The following is a 20,145-nucleotide window of genomic DNA, read 5'->3' as shown; positions in this document are numbered from 1 at the left end:
TTCATGGGAAATTTTGTCTACATGAAGTTCAACTCTTGACCTTTAAAATCTGGCAACAGAACTAGTAATTTATCTAATTAAGTTTTATCCCCATTATCCACCTTGGAGCTATAATAATTATTTCTGGCTCTTAAGCATACTTATAGTATGATGTATAGTAGATGTATAGACATCATAGGCATCACTCAACATAGGTAGTTCATACTTTCATATAGTATTATACAAGTGTCTTCCCAGGGAAGGAAAGCTCATTGCGGTTATGATTAAGTTATTATTGGTTTGACCTCAGTTGTGTAAAAGTAAATTCCATTGCAGTAAAGTTCATTTTTAATTACATCAGAAAACCAGTAGGAATGTAATGGCTTTCATGCTCCCCTACCATAATGTTACTCCCCAAAATACACCAAGATGTGAAGCTATTAAGTCTTTTTATTTTTATATTTGTGTTATTCTCCCTCACATAACACTTTAGAAAATTGAAGTCATGATATTTTTTAACCTGAGTTAGTCATTTAGTGGTTCTTTTAAAATTCTGTCTTTTTAAACTATTTTTTTTAATTTTTGTTATTTTTGTTTTTGCATTTTTATTTTGCCGATTTTATCTATATGTGGGGATTCTCTATTAAATATTAAAGTCCTTTGTTGTGTGAGCTGAAATTTTTTCTAATTGGTTTACCTTTTTTATCTCCGTATAATGCGATTGTGTTTTTGAAATATAAATGTTCAGTTTTTATGAAGTATAACTTTTTTTACTTTTATGCAAATTAGTCTTCTCTTAAGATAACTAATCTCTAATAACAAATAACCATAATAGAAATCAATAGTCAATGACCTTTGTGAAACACAAAGTTGTTCACAGGACAGAGAGATCATTTCCTGGTGGGGTTGTCTTATAAGGACAAGGATGACTTAGGGAGTTTGGACTGAGAAGCTGCAAGGATAAACTGCTGTCATCTGAGATGAGGAAGACCATGATGGGAGCAAGGTTGAAGGGAAAGCATTAGAATTGAGTTGAAGACCTGTTAGGTTTGAGACATCAAGTAAGCAGCTGGATACGTGAGTCAGGAGTTGAGAGAAGAGCGACCCGAGCTGAGGATATGAGTCTTGTGCTTAAAGCCATGAGTTGGGAAGAAGTCACCACAGGACTGACCAAAATTTAGTGCTTCAACTTCTCCTTTACCCATTCCCTCCATTGACAGTGAGCTTCCACTTCATCTTCCAGTATCTCTGGTATTCATTTTTGCCATTCGTATCCAGTTGTTCTCTTTTATACCTTCACCCAGTCTGTCAGTAAACTGTATTGGCTGTCCTTTTAAAATATACCCTGGTGAGAAGGGTCTGACCACTTCTCACCAACTGTCGTACGGACCTCTCAATCTCAGTCACCATCATCTCCACTGGATTATGACTACTGCGATTAGTCTAACAAGTCTCCCTGCTTCTCTTACCGCACAGCCAGTTATCTGTTCTTAGCAACAGACAACTAGATCCTTTTAACATGTAAATCAAAGTATGTCATTCTTCTGCATAAAACTCTGCTATCACTTCCAGTTACACTCAGAATTAAGGCCAAGTCCCATAATAGTTCCCAATGCCCTTTTAACCTGATCTCAGGTTTTTCCCTCCCTTGCTCATTCTGCTCGAGCCATACTGGTGTCCTTGTTATTTCTTGAACATGCCAAGCCTCTCCCACATTAGGGTCTTTACACTGTCTTGTCTCTTCCCGAACTCTTTTCCTCCTGATATCTGCACATCTAACTACTTAACCTCCTTTACCTCACCAAGACTGCTCACATGTTACCTGGTCAACAAGACCTACACTGACTACCCTACTTAAGTCTACATGCCCTTACCTGTAAGCCTAGTCATTCTGATTCCCATTACTCTCTACTCTTTCTCTCTTTCCCACAGCACTTACCACTTTTATCATACTTTACAACTTACTTATTGTGCTGGTTGTATCTTGTCAGTCTTCCTGAGAGGAGGGATCTTTGAATATATTCCAAGATTGCAGAAAAGAATGGAATACAGCAGCACTCACTAGGTATATGCTTAATGAAGGAATGAATGAACAATTCTGTCAATACTAGTCTGGGTTAGTGGAAAACAGTAGTGCCATTAACCATTCATTATGGAACAAGAGAGGAAGACCAGCCTTTTGGTTTATTTGTTGTTTTTGTGCAGGGATAGTGAGGACAAATGAGAAGAGAAGAGAGAGTTATAAAGGGAGGAAGAAAGGAGGATACAAGTTTCAGTTGGAGGTATATTGAGTTTGAGTTGCTAAAATATTCCATTGCAGGCAAATGGAAAGGCAGTCCTAGAGCTTAGGAGAAAGACCTGAACTAGACATGTTGATATGTAGGATTGGAATTATCAGTGAAAGGCGAGAGATAAGGAGTTATGTGAGTGGGTACACTCATCCAAGGAAGCATGTAGAACAAGAGGAGAAGGTGGTTAAGATCAAAGACTTGAAGAATGTCTGCATTTAAAGGGTCAGAGGGGGAAGAGAAGTCAGAGAAGACAGAATATGAAAACAAAAGTCATGAAAGAAGGTCAGTAAGTTGGTGGTGTCAAATATGGCAGAATGGATAAGTAGTTTAAGAATGTGTTGACAGTTGAGAGGTCATTAATTGAGAGAGTAATTTTAGGAGAGTGGCAAGGATAGAAACCAATGTGTAAGAGACTGGGGAAAAGCAAGCAGTAAGTATTAGAGACAGATAATTCTTCTGAGAAATTTGGTAGTGAAAAGAAGGAACCATGTAATGAAAGTCCAGGAAGAGGTAAGATAAAGAGTTGCTGCTACTTTTAACTTTTAAGGAATAGAGAATGGGGAGACCACAACAATAAAACATCTGTGGCCAAAATGAGAGGAGTAAGTAGTAGAGACATGAAAGATACAAGAGACATTCATAAAATTTTCTAAAGCTAAAAGACTTCTTTCATTTAGCTGTCACTCCTCACTTCCCATGCCCACATTTAGAAGTGGGGCAACTAGGAGGCAGAGAGACCAAAAGAATGCCAAGGTCAAGAGTCCTTAATAGCAGCCTGTGAGGAATGAGGGTGGGAAGAGAAACAGAATCAAGGGATGGAGTTGTAGTTTAGGGAAGTATGGGGCAGGATGAGTAAAGATATGGAGATATTCTAAGGAAGGGGATTTTAAGGTAGCTTTGAATTTTTCAGTAAAGTAGGAAGTAATCAAATAAATGTGAGGAGACTCTGACGGAAGTAAGAGATTTAGAACAAAATGGCTTCAAAGGATTACTGAAGGAAAATCTGTCTGTAACAATAATAGGTTTCTTAATCCTATGTTCCACTTAAATCTTCTGTAATACGGAATCTGTATGTTTTTTTCATTGACATTTCCTAAAAACTTTACATTATTCCTGACCCTCTCTCTCTTACTTAAAAATATCTACTGGCAGAGGTAGGTACATACTCCTGCTCTATGCCCAGTTCCTCTCCTAAAATGAGAAGATACCAAATGTAGTCACTATCAAATTGCTTCTTTTGAAATGCACATGCCCTTATTCTGAAAAACAACAGAAGGGAATTCTTTTAATGCAGTATTCAGGAAATATATCTGCAGCAGAACAGCATAAAATTCTACACACTCTGTGCAAAGAATTCATTTCCTACAGATCCCTTAATAAAATAAATAGGCAAAGCTTCCTTTAATGGAGGAGGTAATGTTTTCTCCAGAGGAAAGGCAGAGTCTGATTTCAGCCATGTGATGATAGAGAGTAACAGTCAAATATAGCATATTCCAGATACTCATTTCTTTTTTTTTTTTTTTTTTTTTTTGTCCTTAGGAAGCACACATAACAAGTCTTGCTACTCTTCTGTACTAACATACCACCTTTAAGGATGCAGTATCCTTAATCTGAAAGATCATTATGATTACATTCAAATCTGGCTCCAAACTAGCTTTTTAATTGTGACCTGGTTTAAAGATCAGGTTTTGGAGCTAATTAAGAGCTCAAGATTTGGAGTGTCATAGATCTGGTTCATAATCTTGGTTCTACCAGCTGAATTATTTTAGGTAATTTACTTCACCCATCTGAGACTCTCTATACCATAAAAAGTGGGAATAATAATAATACACCAACCACATAAGATTGCTGTGAGGTCAACAAGATGATGTTTCTAAAGTGCCTAGTAATGAGATTTTGTTGTTTTTATTGGACTGTTAACTATTCCCCAAACCTGACCTGAGCTATATTTTCCTGACTCCAGCCCTTTAAATATCTCTTTTCTGGGGCACTTGGGTGGCTTGGCGGTCATGATGGGATCGAGTCCTGCATCGGGCTCCTTGTGGGGAACCTGCTTCTCCCTCTGCCTATGTCTCTGCCTCACTCTCTGTGTCTCTGATGAATAAATAAATGAAATCTTTTTTAAAAAAGAAAGAAAAAAAAAGAAATCTTCTTAAAGACCTAGCCCAAATGTCACCTCCTGCATGAAATCTTACAAAGATACCCCTCTCTGTAAATGAGCTCTTTTTCAGCTTCTGTGCTTCACAAAGGCCACTTAATTATTGCACTCACTGTGTCATGGCTATTTGTAAGTTTCATCCTATAGTGGCTAGAAGTGAAATGAATGAAAAGTCTAGCTTTACTTCAATCTAGATTTTTCTTCTCTAGTCTAAACTGGCTGAAGTCAATGCAGTTGTATAAGCAAAATTCTTGATAGAACATCTAGAACCTGCTTTCTGCCATTGCCTATCCCACAAGTTGAGTAAGTACTTATTTCAGAATCCCTTGTGGATTGGATGCTTTTTCAGACCTCCCCAAATTGAATCCCATGCCTTCCCAGAGCATGTGTGTCCAGAGCCTTCCTGAACTTTACAGACTAGAAAACAAGAGACAGACCATGAAAGAGGATTACTTACCATTTCCTGTCATCGTCTAGAAATCTTCACAATGTCCTCATGTGTGAGTGATTTCATTGTGTTGGGTAACGTGGGGCCATGAGGAAAATTGCTCCTGTCTTACGAGTAAAATAAAGCGTAGAAACAGCCAATTTAGGGCTTGCCACTCCCCCATGCCTCTTCTTTTTTTGCCATACCATTTTGGTTGATCAAGATAGCCAAAGACAAGTATGTGTTTTTTTCCTTTTTCTTGAATAAAGTGCTGGGAGGTAGTGTTTTGTACTGCAAATTATGCTGGTTTGTACATGTCACAGTGAGACCTGGCATTCTCCCAAAGAATATCCTGCATTGAGAATTGGATTCACTTCATTCAGATAGTTAAGCTTGTTATGGTCTTGATTTTAACTTCAAAAATTCCAGAAAATGTAATATCAAATCTGTCATTTGGCACTCATTTTAATAAAGCATTAGCTAGTATTTAATTGTTTTTTTCCGTTCTGGCCATTAGTGAAACATCTAAAAGACTAGTTTCTGGAATTGGTGAGTAGCCTGCATACAGGACTGTGACATGCAGCACCATTCTGATGGACTAAGCCAATGTGTATCAGATGAGTTGTATCAGTAGCTATACTGTGCAGTATTAGCACTGTCAGTTCCTTTATTACTGCTGATGTACCTATTTCTGACCCTACAGTCAATGCTGAAAAGTATGTTTTCAGAGAGTAAACAACCATCAATTTAAAAATTCAAGTCTAGGATAAGAATAATTATATAAATTGACAAAATAATTACTTGGGGAAAGAGGATCTTCTATAAAAAGCCCAGTAATGTTTATTCTTAATTTACTAAAAACTTTTATCAGGTTTTTTTAGAACTAAAGTTGGTCAGAGGTTACAAACTTTCAGTTATGAGTTCAGTTCTGGGCGTCTAATGTACAGCATGGTAATTATAGCTAACAAACAGTACTGTATTATGTACCTGCAAGTTGGTAAGTAGATCTCAAATGTTCTCACCACAAAAAGGAAATGATAATTATGTGACCAGATGGAGTTGTCATGGTGGTAATCATTTTGCAGTTATATAAGTATATCAAACTGACTGGTTATATACCTTAAACTTCTAAAATGTTAAAAGTCAATTATGTCTCAATATAGCTGGAAAAAAAGAAAAACAGGTAGAATTAAGCCAATAGATACAGAGGATTCTGTGATGAGATAAATGGATAAATGGATCCCATTTGGATAAATGGAACAGTGCTCATAGCCTAAAAATATTGGGGACTAGGGGTTGTAGAGGTCCTGCCTTGCTCCCTGCCATGGAGCTACAGTAAGTCAAGCCAGACAGTGACAAGTGCCCCAGACTGAAGACCTTTAATGAGTGAGCACATCTTAGCCTCTGTTTCTTTCCCATTCCTGTTCAAGGATTTACTATCTCCAAACTCTTTTTTTAGAATTGCATTCAGAGGTTTTGTCACATTCTTCCGAAACTTAGCTTTCTGCCCAGCAAGGAAGGAAGTCTGTTGGCTAATAAGCAGCTGTAATGCAGGGAGTTTAGATTGTTGTTTTAAAACAAAACAAAAAACAGCAGCAGTAGATTCACAGATTTGACATTCATGGTTTTGACTGTGAACAACCCAGAAGGCGCATGACTTGTGGTGATTTGTAATTTTTGTGAGCGGTAAGTTACTTAGCCTGCTGAGTATGCCTAGCACACCTCCGCACATCTACAATTTGCTATAGCTTTCTCCTGCATTCGCATGCCAACTAACTTCTGCAATGATAAAAACATGTTTCTTTGTGGGAAGCTTGCCTGAAAAGAAACCCAACTACAAATTCTATAAAATAAATGAAGATTAGGTAAACAGATGTAAGAAATTATTTGCAAATTTGAAAGGTCTTACATTTTTCTGGACTTGCCTCACAAGAGTTGGCAGCATTTGGACATGAAAATTAAGTCAGAATCGCTGCTGACCTTTGATAAATGATGTCTTAGCATGTGTATCAGCTTTAGTTCCTGTGGAGCTATAACTGGACAAGAGTAGACTGCCTTTTCAGAAAGTGGCACCGCATCATAAAAGAAAGACCAATAGATTACAAAGGTGATTTTTGTTTTTCTTCTTTTTTTTCATCTTGTTAGTAGTCAAAGCCTCAAAACATCATACTGTAATTCCTAGGAAATAACATTTATAATACTTTCTAAAGTGCCTTCACAAAAGAGAAAGATGAAAATGTACCCACCTGACTATGCTGTGAGGTTCTTAGGAATTGACTGTCAGGTCTTGTGTCTTACATGCTGTTGCAACACCCCCCACCCCCACCACCACTCCCATGAAGTTTAAGGCAAGGCTAGTTGAGGGAGCTAGGAAGTTGAAGAATCCAAGATAGTACCTAACTTCCCTCTAGCTTATTCTGGAAGCAGTACAGTACCAGACTGCCTGGGTTCAAATCATGCTTGTTTGAGCTGGAGAAGTGATTTAACCTCCCTGGACCTTAGTTTACTTGTCTGTTAAATGAGATAATAATAGTACCTGTCTGATAGGATTACATAGGTTAATATATCTAGAATCCTTAATACCTGGGACAGAGTAAGCTATTGTTGCTGTAATTATTATTACTGGGTGGTTGTTGCTGTTAAGTTTATTTATTTATTATTTATTTATTTATTTATTTGGTGATCCCTGTGTCTAATCTGGGGCTCGAACCCACAACCCTGAGATCAAGAGTTGCATGCTCTTCCAATTGAGCCAGCCAGGTGCTCCCTTATTGCTATTATTTTTAGTTGTGATTGAGGAGGAGCTGTCAAGGTGAGCCATTAAAGTAAAGGGGGATGTGGTTTACAACTGCTGGCCTCCCAGGAAAAAATTGTTTTACCGTATGATCCAGCTATAATTTGGGTCATTGAACATTGTTAATTAATATTAACACTGGGTCTTGGGACTAGAGAAAAGGCTGTGGTTTCTCTGCTGCATATGTGGAGCAGCCTGTTAGCACCCAGCAGAGAAGGAGTGCCAGGGAGTTTCCAGCCAGCCCCAGTGGTGTGCTTGCTTCAGACTCTCTCATCTCCTTAGGACTGGCCTTCTCCCGTCTTCCTCAGGCTTAGATCACTCAGTCTGGAGCCTGAAACTCAGTAGGGTATTGATCTAGTGTCCCATTATCTGCCTCCTTCCTTTCCTGTCCCCAGTCTCACTATGGATTTTAACATTAGCCTGTCTTCTAACTCTGTGTGACCATAAGCAAATTACTTTGACCTCAATTGCATACTCTTCAAATGAAATAAAAATGACTCTGCCCATTCAGAGGACAACCAGGGTTTTTAGGGAAATAACAGATGTTAAGCATTTTCAAATTCCTTGAAAGGAGGATTCCTTGACAGATCCAAACTCACAGTAAAAAGACTGTTTTCCCAAGGAGGACAGTCCTTACTCTAATACCTGGGCTTTATCAAACCCCAATAGCACTGGAGCTGTTTAATTCCAGCTCTGCCATCTAGCCTAGTGGTTTTGAGTACTACTTTTTTATTTGCCCTCCTCTTTCAAATATTCACAAGCACTAATCCACGTTATGGCTTTACAGCCAGTAAATTAAATTATATGAATTCTAAGCACAGTGTTTTTGAGCTATAGAGAGTCTACAGGCTTTGAAACCACTAACTTAATTTTGTCCAACTCTTGCTGGATAACTCAAAAAGAGCCAAACTTTTTCCTTTTGAATTTGGTTTGAAAAATAATAAATTGTTCCCAGGCAGTGATTCTGGGTGCCAAATTTTATCTGGGATCTAATTTTTTTGTCTGCATTGAATATTCCCTGCAGTAAAGAGTTAAGGAGTGTTAATGAAGAGGTGATCTATGACAGCTTTTACCTTACCTACAACTTTGTGGTCTCAGCTGCGTGTCTTTGGGCAGGTCACTTAATCTATCAGAGTTTCGATTCCTTTATCTGAAAATCTATATCCACAATAAATTTTTGAGGGAATTAAATGAAATCATCTTTATTAGTACTTTGAAAGTATGCTTATCTGCATGTAAAAATCCTACCCCTTAAAAAGCAGATGTAGAAGAGTATTTATTCTGACATACTGTCATTGCTTAAAATAAGACTCTCTAAGTTCATTCAAGGCAGAGACCCTGTTATCATCTTCCATAGTCTTCTTTCACAGTAAATGAATACTTAATGAGAAAAACTGAGTATGCTTTACTCAATTATTTTTCAGATGCTTCAAAAATACTTCAATTGTGTCACATTCCTTGGAAGAGACTTGATATTTTAGAAAATCTTTATCATTTAAGGGTGTTTGTGTGTATGTGTGTTTAAAACAACCAGACTCGGGGCACCTGGATGGCTCAGTGGTTGAGTGTCTGCCTTTGGCTCCGGTTGTGATCTGGAGTCCTAGGATCAAGTCTTTGACATGAGGCTCTTGTACTTCTCCCTCTACCTATGTCTCTGCCTCTGTCTGTGCCTCTCATGGATAAATAAATAAAATCTTTTTAAAAAATAAATAAAAATTAAAATATAAAACACCAGACTCAATGAAAAGAGGATGATCAACCTGAATAATACAGGGTTGATGGGGTTTTCTCTGGTTCTTTTTATTGAAGGGGGTATTGTTGTTTTAAAAAAAAATGTAAGAAAATTAATTTTCCTTTGTTGCCTGTAAATTTATTTCTAAGGCAGTTCCTAAAACAGGATTTTAGAAATTTTTAGAATAGTAATCACATCATTTCATTACATGATGCCTTCCCATTTTTATGTACTCACACTAATTTGGATGTATATGTATATACATTTGGGTTTTTAAATTATACTATCACGCAGTATACCGTAACCTAGCAAATAGTTCTGAAATAGGAAAAGCTACATAAAAATCAATATTACAGGGTACCTGGGTGACATCCGACTCTTGATTTCAGATCAGGTGGTAATCTCAGGGTCCTGGGATCCAGCCACACAGCTACTCTATGCTTAGCAGGGGGTCTGTTTAAGGATTCTCTGTGCCTCTGCCTCTCACCCTGCTCATGTGCGCGCCCTCTCTCTCTCTCTCTCTCTCATTCTCTTTCCCTCTCCCTCTCTCTCTCAAATAAGTGGATGAATCTCTAAAAAAAAAAAAAAAATCACTACTAATTCCTTGTGGCATTGGTTATTATTTCACTGATCTTAAATGTTTTTGTGGTACAACTGTGTAAACACATTGTAACTAGCATTTTTTTTTATAAAGCCAATTCCATATACAGAATTACCAAGATAAAATAAAACAGCTTTCTAAGAATATATTTTCCTATATACAATTAATGCAGCATGGATGCTGTATCCAGTTTCTCTGCATATATACCAGATCTTTGAAAAAGAAGGAAACATTTAGTAAGTTCTTTGGAAGTTAGAAGCAGGTAACTGTTGTCTTATGGTTATAAACCAAGTCTTTTAGAAAACAAACTGCATTTCTTAATCTATGACAGCTTCTCCTTTTCAGTTCCTCTTGTTTTTGTTTTCTGCTACTCATAGATGCAAGAGTGTATTTAGATGTAGGGATGTGTTTAGATGGAGGAAGTGCTCCAAAGATGCTCCACATGATACCAAGCCAATGCCACTGAAGATGTCCTCCAGCTGCTGCTTGGATGGCTGCATACCATTTAAAACTATACTCTCAGATAAAAGTCTGTACAGGCTTTCAGAACAATTCCTTTATCCATTCTGAAAGGATTGCATTTTTTAAAAGTTTATCTGCAGTTTTCAAAAGCCAATTAGCTGTAAGTTCTTGTGAAAAATTGTTTGCTTTACATTTCTCTGGTTGATTACATGCTAAGAAAAGCCATTTAAACATTGTCTTCACTGACCTAGCAGCTTCTGCAGTCCAATGGGATGTTCCATTAATGCACTCTACTTGAATTTACCAGTACTTACAGATTTTGCGCCAGCAAAGGTTTTTAAGGATTTTGGCCCAGTTCAGTGTCTCGGTTTAACAAAGAGGTTAGAAGTTTGAAAAGCTTCTTTGATGATTAAAGTGCAACTCACATTGCTGCCCCTTGGACTTGGCTGCTGAAACAGCAGATGTGGTAAAGTCGGCGCTCTCTCTTTCAAGCTGAACTAAATGTGCACTGCTCTGCATTCACCTGTGTAAATTCAGCTCCCCGTAGGTAGTGTAAAAAGAGTATCAGGTTTTTCTTTTTTGCCACATTGGAATTTATTTTTAGTCTTTAATATTAAGAGCGGTAGATTTAAAAATATATATTGAATCTGTGGCTTTGGCGTAACAGATTATTCCTGAACTTTCATTTGTGTCCCACCACTTAATCTACAATCAGAGTTAAGAAGGCCAGGTTTTCTCGTAGAGTGCAAGCTCTCTTTTTAAATCACTGAACGTCCATCTGTATTACAAGTTATGACCTGCTTTGTCTGTGCCTCCTTATTTATAAAATGACTGTGCTCTTTCATTTAATGCTTTGTTTATTGATGTAATTACAATTGAGTAAAACTAATGGATAAAAATAAGCCAGTACAAAAGTCTCTTTTGGAGCTGTTGAGAGTGGGTAGACAGCCACAGGTACTTTGCCCTTGCAGCACGGTTGTTGGGTTTTTCGTGGGATTATAAATCCTGTATGTTGAGTCCACAAAGCACGTGCTGATAGTAATTTGTTTTTAAAGTGATGGTCTTGCATCACCGTGGTTCCTCCATACTCTGTGGGGTACTGTGGTGCTTTAATGTAATGAACCTGTCCTGGGCTCCTAAGCTGAGTGATTTATCTGAAGTCTTATGAATCTTGAGAATTTCTTGTTCTTTGGGAAAAAGCCTTATAAAGACTGACTCTGGAGAGAAAAAACATTGCATTTGTAATAAGTTGCTGTTGAAAATATCAACAATTTTAGGTCATATAAGCATTCTGCTTGAAAAACAAGCATTATCTCTGCTGCAAGGTCTATATTTTAACTTCATGCAGATGTGTGCTAAAAGAACATGATGTGCTTATTTGTTGCATTTATGCTACTTTCTTACTTTAAGTAAGATGGATGAAATTACATATTAAATAAAAACAGCAGCTCAGGCCACAGTCCTTAGCAAACTGAAAAAGCTTTGCAAAGACAGTGGAGAAAATGACACTATGACTTTAATAACTCATTGGCTTTTGAGAGAATTATCTCCAGAAATTCATTTATGTAACAATTTTTTTGTGGAATTTATTCAGTATTAACTGTCTCATGTTTAGAAATCATCTATCGTTAAATTGTGTTGGTGAAATGTTACCAGAAGTATTATGTTTTATATCTTAAAGATATCACTTATTTTGACATGACTACAGTTCTAAACAGACACACACTGATGTGGTGTGAAACTCCAGTCAGTAAAAATAGGTTTGTGGCCTTGGGCAAATTATTTAACTTCCCTGAACCTCAATTTTACTTTTCTGTGTTATAGGGCACCTAGTTTTTAGGATTATTGTTAGGATTAAATGAACACATCTCTCAAGCACTAGCATCATGCCCGGCACTTACCTGTCAGTATATGTTCCCTGTCATTCTGTTTTTCAAGCTTCATAAAGTGTGATGTGCTTTTATATGGTATTTTTCGAGGCAGAAAGAACTTTGTATTGAGTATTACTTATCATACCCAATTCTAAAATGAAACTTTGTATTGCATGTTACTTCTCACATTCAACTCCAGAGTGAAAATTTAGAAAATGTAGAATAAATTTCTCTTAGGATATTTAAAGAACGCATGTTTATTGAGTGATTGCCAGGTCTAAGACATTGTTTCCTATAATTTACAGTTGAATGTATTTGAAATCCAATAAGGGAGAGGTCAATCTGAATGCTATTCCCAGTTTATTTTATAGTCTCTCTTCCATTTTTGTTCGCTCTTTTCCTTTTTCTGCAATCCTGTTGTAACTTTAAGAAAGTTTTCAAAATAAAGTAACATTTGACTTTGTTCCATAGTCATTTAAAAATAGAGTTGATCAATATGAAGTGTTAGCTAGGAGCATAATTTGGTACTTTTTTATTGATTTCAGTTACCAGTGTCCTCAGGCTTGTGTGTGTGAGAATGAAAATGATATATGAAATATGCACCCAGGTTAAACAGACCAATTTTCTTCTTACATTTGCAACCACCATAAACAGAATTCTTTGATGGAAGTGACTTTGGTAGCAGTCTCTCTCTTTCTCTCTCCCTTTCTCTCTCTCTCTCTCTCTCTCTCTCTCTCTCTCTTTCAGACACACACACACACACACACACACACACACACACACACCAAATACAACCCTAAGACTCCAAGCAGCCTCCTGAGCCAGTGTTTTTGTTATTGAGGCCAAGACTTATACAGTGCTTGGAAGTATATGGAATTTTCTGCCATTTAGTTAACTTTCATTAATTATAAATTGCCAACCAAGGTTATAGATTTACCCCATGAATATGCTTTGGCATTTTAATAATTGATTGTAAGCCAGAATCTTGAGGATTTGAAAGATGTTCTACTAAATAACTGGTTGCAGACCAATCAAGCCAAGAGGATAAATACCAGGGAAGCCTGCCCAGCAGGGCATGCATTATTCAGAAAGTTGTGCAGAGAAGTTGGCTGTGGGCAGAAGTTGTCATGTGTCATGTCTCCCATCAGTCAGAGCTTCAGCAGCTGTTCCCTGTCACCAGGGCCCTTATGTGCTACTGCTTTTCCAATGGCAGTAACAGATACTGCCTGCTTCTCTCGTGGGCTGGGGAAGCCTGGACACAGACTTACATTGTATATCTCATTGGCCCACCAGTTTGGATAGAAGCTCATTTCCAAAAAGAGAGACAAGGGACCAATTCCTTGGTCTTTCATTGGACCACTAACCAATATATATTCTCAAGAGAATTAGTTAGATTTTGGAGTATCTATCTGTTTTTGATGAAAAATACAGCTATGGGATATAGGAAGATTGTACATTTGAACCCAAAAAGATGCCCTAAATGAGAGATGAGAGAGCTTTCTCCACCAGATGCCAGATTATCAGTACTGCATGATCACTAAAGAGGCTTTGGTTGAACACAACAATACAAAAAAAGACTGGAAATGACAAACATTCCTTTTGTGATAATGCAGCAGCCTGCCAAATGGAATACATTCCAGTTTTGATGATGGACAAGCCTCCAACAATTTCCTTTTTCCCTTATATTCCAGAGACATCCTTAGAGGAAAGGATTTGAGGGCATTAGTATCACTATCTGTCTGATTACTGTGTTGACATTTTTAAAGTGCCATTAATCATAGGAAATGGAACTTAATGATGTCGAAAAATACACAGCCAAGAACTATCAAGAAAGTAAGCTACAGCCCAATATTCAGATGAAATTGAAGAGGGAAATGGCTTAACCCTTCATTTTTTTCTTAATTAACTTATTACTGAACTCCAAAGCTAAGTAATTGAGAGGCAGCAAGCAAAGGAAATGGTAAACATAGCAAGGGGAAATTGAGAAAGGCAGATATTTTTATATTATAAATATTACAGCAATAATATATATAGTATATAAAAATAATATTCACTTCAATATTATGTAATTGAGGTCTTACTTGTTCTTACTCCTTCCATTTTGTAACACAGTTACTTTTTCTTTTTTATATCCCCTCCCATATTTTTCCTGTGGACTCTGAGTACTTAATGTACTTGATATAATTTAATCCATGTGAAGCTTGCCTGTCAATAGAATTTGAGAATTAATAGTCATCATGGGTACCCAAAAGTAAAAAGCAGTGATATGATACATGAATAACAAATTTTCATTTGTCAAAAGCTGAAGGTGCTTACCGGATATTTTACTGGATTTTGGTATCATTAGTTCATTGTTTGCCTGTTAGCTAACTTAAATTCAAATGAGTATTTCTACCTCAAATTTAGGAAACATCAGGTAAACATAGGTATTCTTATTTATAAAATATGTATGACACTAAACTCTAACGAACATTACATTGTAAAGCATTTCTGATGCTGATTTTGAGAAGGAGCTTGATTGGAAAATAGCACAGGAACCTACATCTATCCTCTCCTTTCTTTTCCAGGACACGACAGTCATTACAGGCTGAGACACAGTAGATTTTCAGTCAAGACCGATTGATTGGTTGATTGATGATATATGGATCTGAGATGAATGAATTTTAGGGTGACCTATATAAGGAGATTAGAAAATCAGTAATACTATTAATAAGTGCTGGGCCTTTTTTTTTTTTTTTTTTTTTTTTGCCCCTGCAGGTTTTTGTCATTCTTCAGAGGGACTCTGTGTGAGATTGGAAAGCCTGAAATGGAACAAAAAATAAATTCATTCCTTGAAAAGGACGGAATAGAGAAAATTGCAGAAAGTTTGCAAACAACAGTTCACACCTTACAGGTCATCATAGATGGTCTCAGCCAGCCTGAGAGCTTTGACTTTCGAACAGGTAAATAATTGAATTTAAATAATAGCATCATCTTTCACCTACATAGCTCACATTATCTTCTATTGCCCTCACAACAAACCTCTGCCATAGGCAAAACTGGTATTATTCTCTATTCTGTACATGTGAAAACTAAAGCACAGTGCTCTTTCTTCAAAGTCACTGTGTTTGGTTAGTATCCTGAGCCAAAGCTAGAAGCCAGCTCTCCCAACTCCTTGTCCCATGCTTATTTTCTATCATGTTAGACTAAGTGCATCATACATTGGCTGCCGTGAGGATGGAGGCACACATTTTTCATGATCCTTTTGTAAGCTGTTCTTATCTTGTAGGAGCCAGAAGTCCAAGGTATTTGGTTAATAAACTAAAAAGTGAATCTTTTTCCTAAATTGCAACCTTCCAAGCTCCTGGATTCTGTGTCAGTGAACACACTGAACAAATAAGATACTATCTCTCCATTGATTTTCCTTCTAATTAAAAGAACTCTTAGCTTTCAGCATAGGTAGATGGTGAGGGAAGTATGACAGCCATAGTTGTTGAGAGCAATGACCCCATGAAAAAGAACTAAGGTATTGAGTAACCCTCGCCTAAGGAAATTTGAATAGGAAGCTCTGAGATTTAAATGAATCTGCACTTGTCTCATAACCAGTTTTATGATACATGTTTAGGGCTTGGTTCTTTTCATTCTCATTTAGGCTCTGTTGAGGGAGTTAGACATGCTTCTTTGAAAAGGTTTAAAGGAGTTTAGAAATATACCCAGTAAGGGACACCTGGCTGACTCAGAAGAGCATGGGACTCTTGATCTCAGATTTGTAAGTTTGAGTCCCATGTTGGGTGTAGAAATTACTGAAAAAATAAATAAACTTAAAAAAAAAAAAAAACACCTGATAAGTTCATTATACTACTTCTCAACTTTTCTGTAAGTCAGAAATTAATTTTTTTTAAAGTTGAAGAAAAAATACACAATAAGATAACAAAAATGTAGCAGTAGGAGTCTCCAGGGTGGTCCATCCAAAGTGGATGTTTCAGTAGACCCATCCACTTCTATTTGGAGGCCTGGTACCCTTGTATATGAATTCCTTGGGTATTTTAGCAGAATACTAAGGAGAGCAATAGATATCAAACAAGGTGAGATATAAGGCTGGTATGCCTAGGACCACCGCATTAGAAGATTGGTAAATATGCTGTCTCTAGCTCCAGGCCTCCTGCATTGGGTTTTCTTGTCCATCTTCGCTTTTCTCTCTTGGTGTTGATTGCTCCATTATCCCAGTTATAATGTAGATTCAGAACGAAGATCAACATTCAGATTATATGGTTCAGTTAAACAACCAACTGCTAAGTAGAGGTCCTCACCTTGTCATGCCCTTAGTGAGCAGAAACACAGATGCACCTGGCTCTGGACCGAGCTTACCAGTTACTGCAGTGTTTATCAGTGTGATAAGTGAAATTTCAAATAAGTGTCTAAACTCACTTTGGAACTGACCTTTGCCCTAGTGTAAGTCACAATTTTCAAAATATTTGAAAGCTTTTATTTTAATACTAAAAATATCCCCAAGGGGTAAGGCAGACAGTCATACTTTTGAAGAGGCAGATAGTATTATGGATGTTTCCTCATTACAGTATTTATAAATGTTACATCTTTTCTCCGTTTTCTCAGAAGCATTTCCTTCCTTGATGCCTCTTTCTTTCCCATGAACTCATCCTGTCTCTTTTCTCAGTGACAAGATCAATTCTATTTTATTAACACTCTGGTTGCTAGTTAGTTTCTATAATTGGATTCGTCAGAAGCAGCCTAGTGATGGCAGACTGAATATATAGCCTTGGCAATCAAAGTGTTAAAGTTTGCCTGGTACATGGAGGATTTTCTGATTTCTCAGTGGCCCAGGCTGTCTTCAGGAACATGTTAAGTAGTTCCTGACTCTGATTTTCCATGCAAAATTAAACTAAGCAGCTGATCAGGAACCCTTGGGGAATCTGTAGCAGCTGGACCTCTGTAAGAAAAAAGAATTTCCAAACATAAAAACAATGCCTATGAGACCTCAGAGACCATCCTACCTCTGCCCTGATCAATGACTTAGTTTCAGTTTGCTTTGACACAGTCTTTGCCCATTGGAATATTACATTACAACAGGTTTCTTGCTTTTGGAATCCACTACTTCTGTGTCAGGGAAAATTCTACAGAATCAATTCCAGTTTTCACATATTCCTTTTTTATGAGGAAAATGAGATTTGAGGTTTAAGGAGGGGTTTTTGTTTTGTTTTATAGGAAAAAGGTGAATTCAGAAAAAATAAAAAACAAAAAAACTTGATTTCAGGATGGTTGGACTGGGGGAGGGGAACCAAGAGGTGGCCAGTTGTTAGTACAACTGTAAAGGATAGCTTTAACAAGTAATCAGGATCAAGCCAACAGCTGTGGAGGAAAAGGAAGTGGGATGGGTGGAGGGAAAATGAGGCCTTAGTAAAAGGAGATCCAAGCATAGAATGTTCTTTGTTATTAGAATCAACATTCAGTAATCCTAGGAAAGGGGGCCAAGAAGAGCATGGGAAAATGGAATCCACAGATAACCCAGAAGCCCCATTTAAACTATTAGTTCTACCCTTCTCCCTTATAAAACCTTTGTTGTTGGTTTTGTTTTGTTTTTACTAGAGCCATGATTCCTTGGCATGCTTTATACCCACTTTGGGCGGCATGGTGTTCATGAACAGAGAAATGTACACTGAGGCCAAGAAGAAAAGAGGGCTATAAGGAACTTGAGAGTAGGATCTGCGTGTCCTCATCTTTGTATCTCTAGCACCCAGCGGAGTGCCTGGACAGGAGATCATACTAGAGGCTAATAAATGTTTGATGAATTGAACTGAAAGAGGAGAAAGAAGATTAGGTACTGGCTGATCTGGGTTTCTGAGCCATAGATAATCAAGAACGTATTAAGTTTTGATTGGACAAGTAAATTCAAAATGAATAGAAATTGACTCCTGAATTCCAAATTTGTGGAGGGAAATGAGGAGAACACTTTAATTTCATCCATATTCGACAAAATGTTAATGTACTTTCTATCACCTTTAAACAGTTTGAGAATTCAGGTACTGGGGGGTTGGGTGGGGGGAATCTTCCAATCTTCTGTCTTTAAAGGTCTTACTTTCTCAGTGTTTGTGATTTGGCCTTATATATTCATTATGCAAAGATATTTTCTCATCACCTCTTCATAAAGAGGAAAGTTAAGACTCTGCTCTTCTCATTCTTTATGTATAGTGCTAATGTTTGCATGCTAGCAAGATACAGTTTGAGGAGAAAGTGTGAGTAAATTTTCTTGTATTGTTCCTACTATGTGAATGCTGCTTCTCCAATTAAGATGCATTGTCTCTGAAGGCAAGCCTCGGTTTTAGCTTTTTTTAACGTCCCCTCTCAATGCTGACTAGTGGTCCCGGCACATAACTGATACGTAGTAAATATTTATTTACTAATGTATATTAGTACATGATACAGGTCCAGGAGATATAGTACATACTATTTACACTATCTTTTCTTCCCTTTTTCTTGTAGATTTTGATAAACCAGATTTCAAGAGAAGCATTGTCTGCTTGGAAGACCTGCAGGTTGGGACTGTTCTTACAGGCAAAGTTGAGAATGCCACTCTGTTTGGAATTTTTGTAGATATAGGAGTGGGGAGATCAGGGCTGATTCCCATACGAAATGTAACAGAAGCAAAACTTTCTAAAACAAAGAAGAGAAGGAGTCTTGGCCTAGGCCCTGGAGAAAGAGTAGAAGTCCAAGTACTCAACATTGACATCCCCCGATCTAGGATTACTCTGGACCTCATTCGGGTGTTGTGAGTGTTGCATTAAAGGTCAAACACCAATTTTATTTTTCTCATTTCTATAGATGTTTAAGAATAAGTCAGATGTTTGTGAATTCTAGGTAGTAGATGAGAAAGAATTCACTCAATATTTTGAGGTATTTTTCAAACACTTTCCTTTTCCTTCTGAGTAAATAGAAAACTAAGAGCTCAGTTACTTTTCCCCTTAAAGAAAACAGCTAATGGACATCCTTATGTCATTTTATTTAGTAATGGTTTTCTGACCCAAATTTTATTTTTTGTAGTTCATCTTTGACTCCTTTTGCATTTTGTATTATAAAGATTCTTGTTTCATTTCTACTTGCCAGCTTGCCTTGCTGGACTTGTATGGAATTGTGTTCTTGATTTGAACTGTACAATGTTTCTTGACATAGTAGGGCAGGTGGTGGTTGACTCTTCCTTTTTATAGATTTTTTTAATCAGGCCTTTTGGACTTGATTCATGATTTTCTCTTGCCAAGGAAATAAAAAATATGCCTATTAGATAGATCCTGATGTGTTTGTAACCATCAAGTGAATGGCTCAAAACATCGCTGAGAAGTATATATATGTATTGATCCCTACAATAAAATTCTGTGGCTAGTGACCTTGTTTTTGTTATGTTGATTCAGTGAATGACCTAGGACTCCTTCTTGATGTGGCACATCTTCATGCAAATTTCATATAAACCAACTGTGCCTTTGGGCAAGGGGGATGCCTCTGGAAACTTGAAGAATGGCATTTGGTTTGACTTGGCTTAGGACGGGAAGCTATACTCTTTCTTAAGCAGTAGGGCTAAACTTCAGATGAGGAAAGAAATGGCCTTCCTAAAGATTGACTGTAGGTCAGGTATGAAGGGACAAGAAAAACAAGTAGATAAAGCAAGTGACTCTTAACTCTGCTTTTATTCAGGGGAGGTGGTAAGTATTAGCATGACCATTCAGGGGCAAAATTATTTAGATAGAGCCCACACTGGACTGGGGTCTTACCCATTCTGGCTGCTCTAGCTAATTTGCTTAATGGAGTCATTTGCTTGACTGAATGAATACTTGGTTTTCTCCA

At 37.3% G+C, this 20,145-nt stretch overlaps 1 protein-coding gene across 1 annotated transcript in view; it reads left to right on the top strand.

The window, feature by feature from the left end:
• Positions 1 to 19,690, top strand: part of SRBD1 (S1 RNA binding domain 1) — a 189,737-nt gene extending 170,047 nt beyond the window's left edge. The window contains exons 20-21 of the mRNA XM_072768227.1: positions 15,073 to 15,257; positions 18,793 to 19,690. Of these exons, the coding sequence (XP_072624328.1) occupies positions 15,073 to 15,257; positions 18,793 to 19,082 (475 nt within the window). The 3' untranslated portion in view covers positions 19,083 to 19,690. The remainder of the gene's footprint in view (positions 1 to 15,072; positions 15,258 to 18,792) is intronic.
• Positions 19,691 to 20,145: the final 455 nt, after the last annotated feature.

The sequence above is a fragment of the Canis lupus genome, chromosome 11 (assembly GCF_048164855.1).
Source record: "Canis lupus baileyi chromosome 11, mCanLup2.hap1, whole genome shotgun sequence".
NCBI classification, from domain to species: Eukaryota; Metazoa; Chordata; class Mammalia; order Carnivora; family Canidae; genus Canis; species Canis lupus.
The sequence above is the reverse complement of the archived record's forward strand: the minus strand, read 5'-3'. Positions and strand labels throughout refer to the sequence as shown.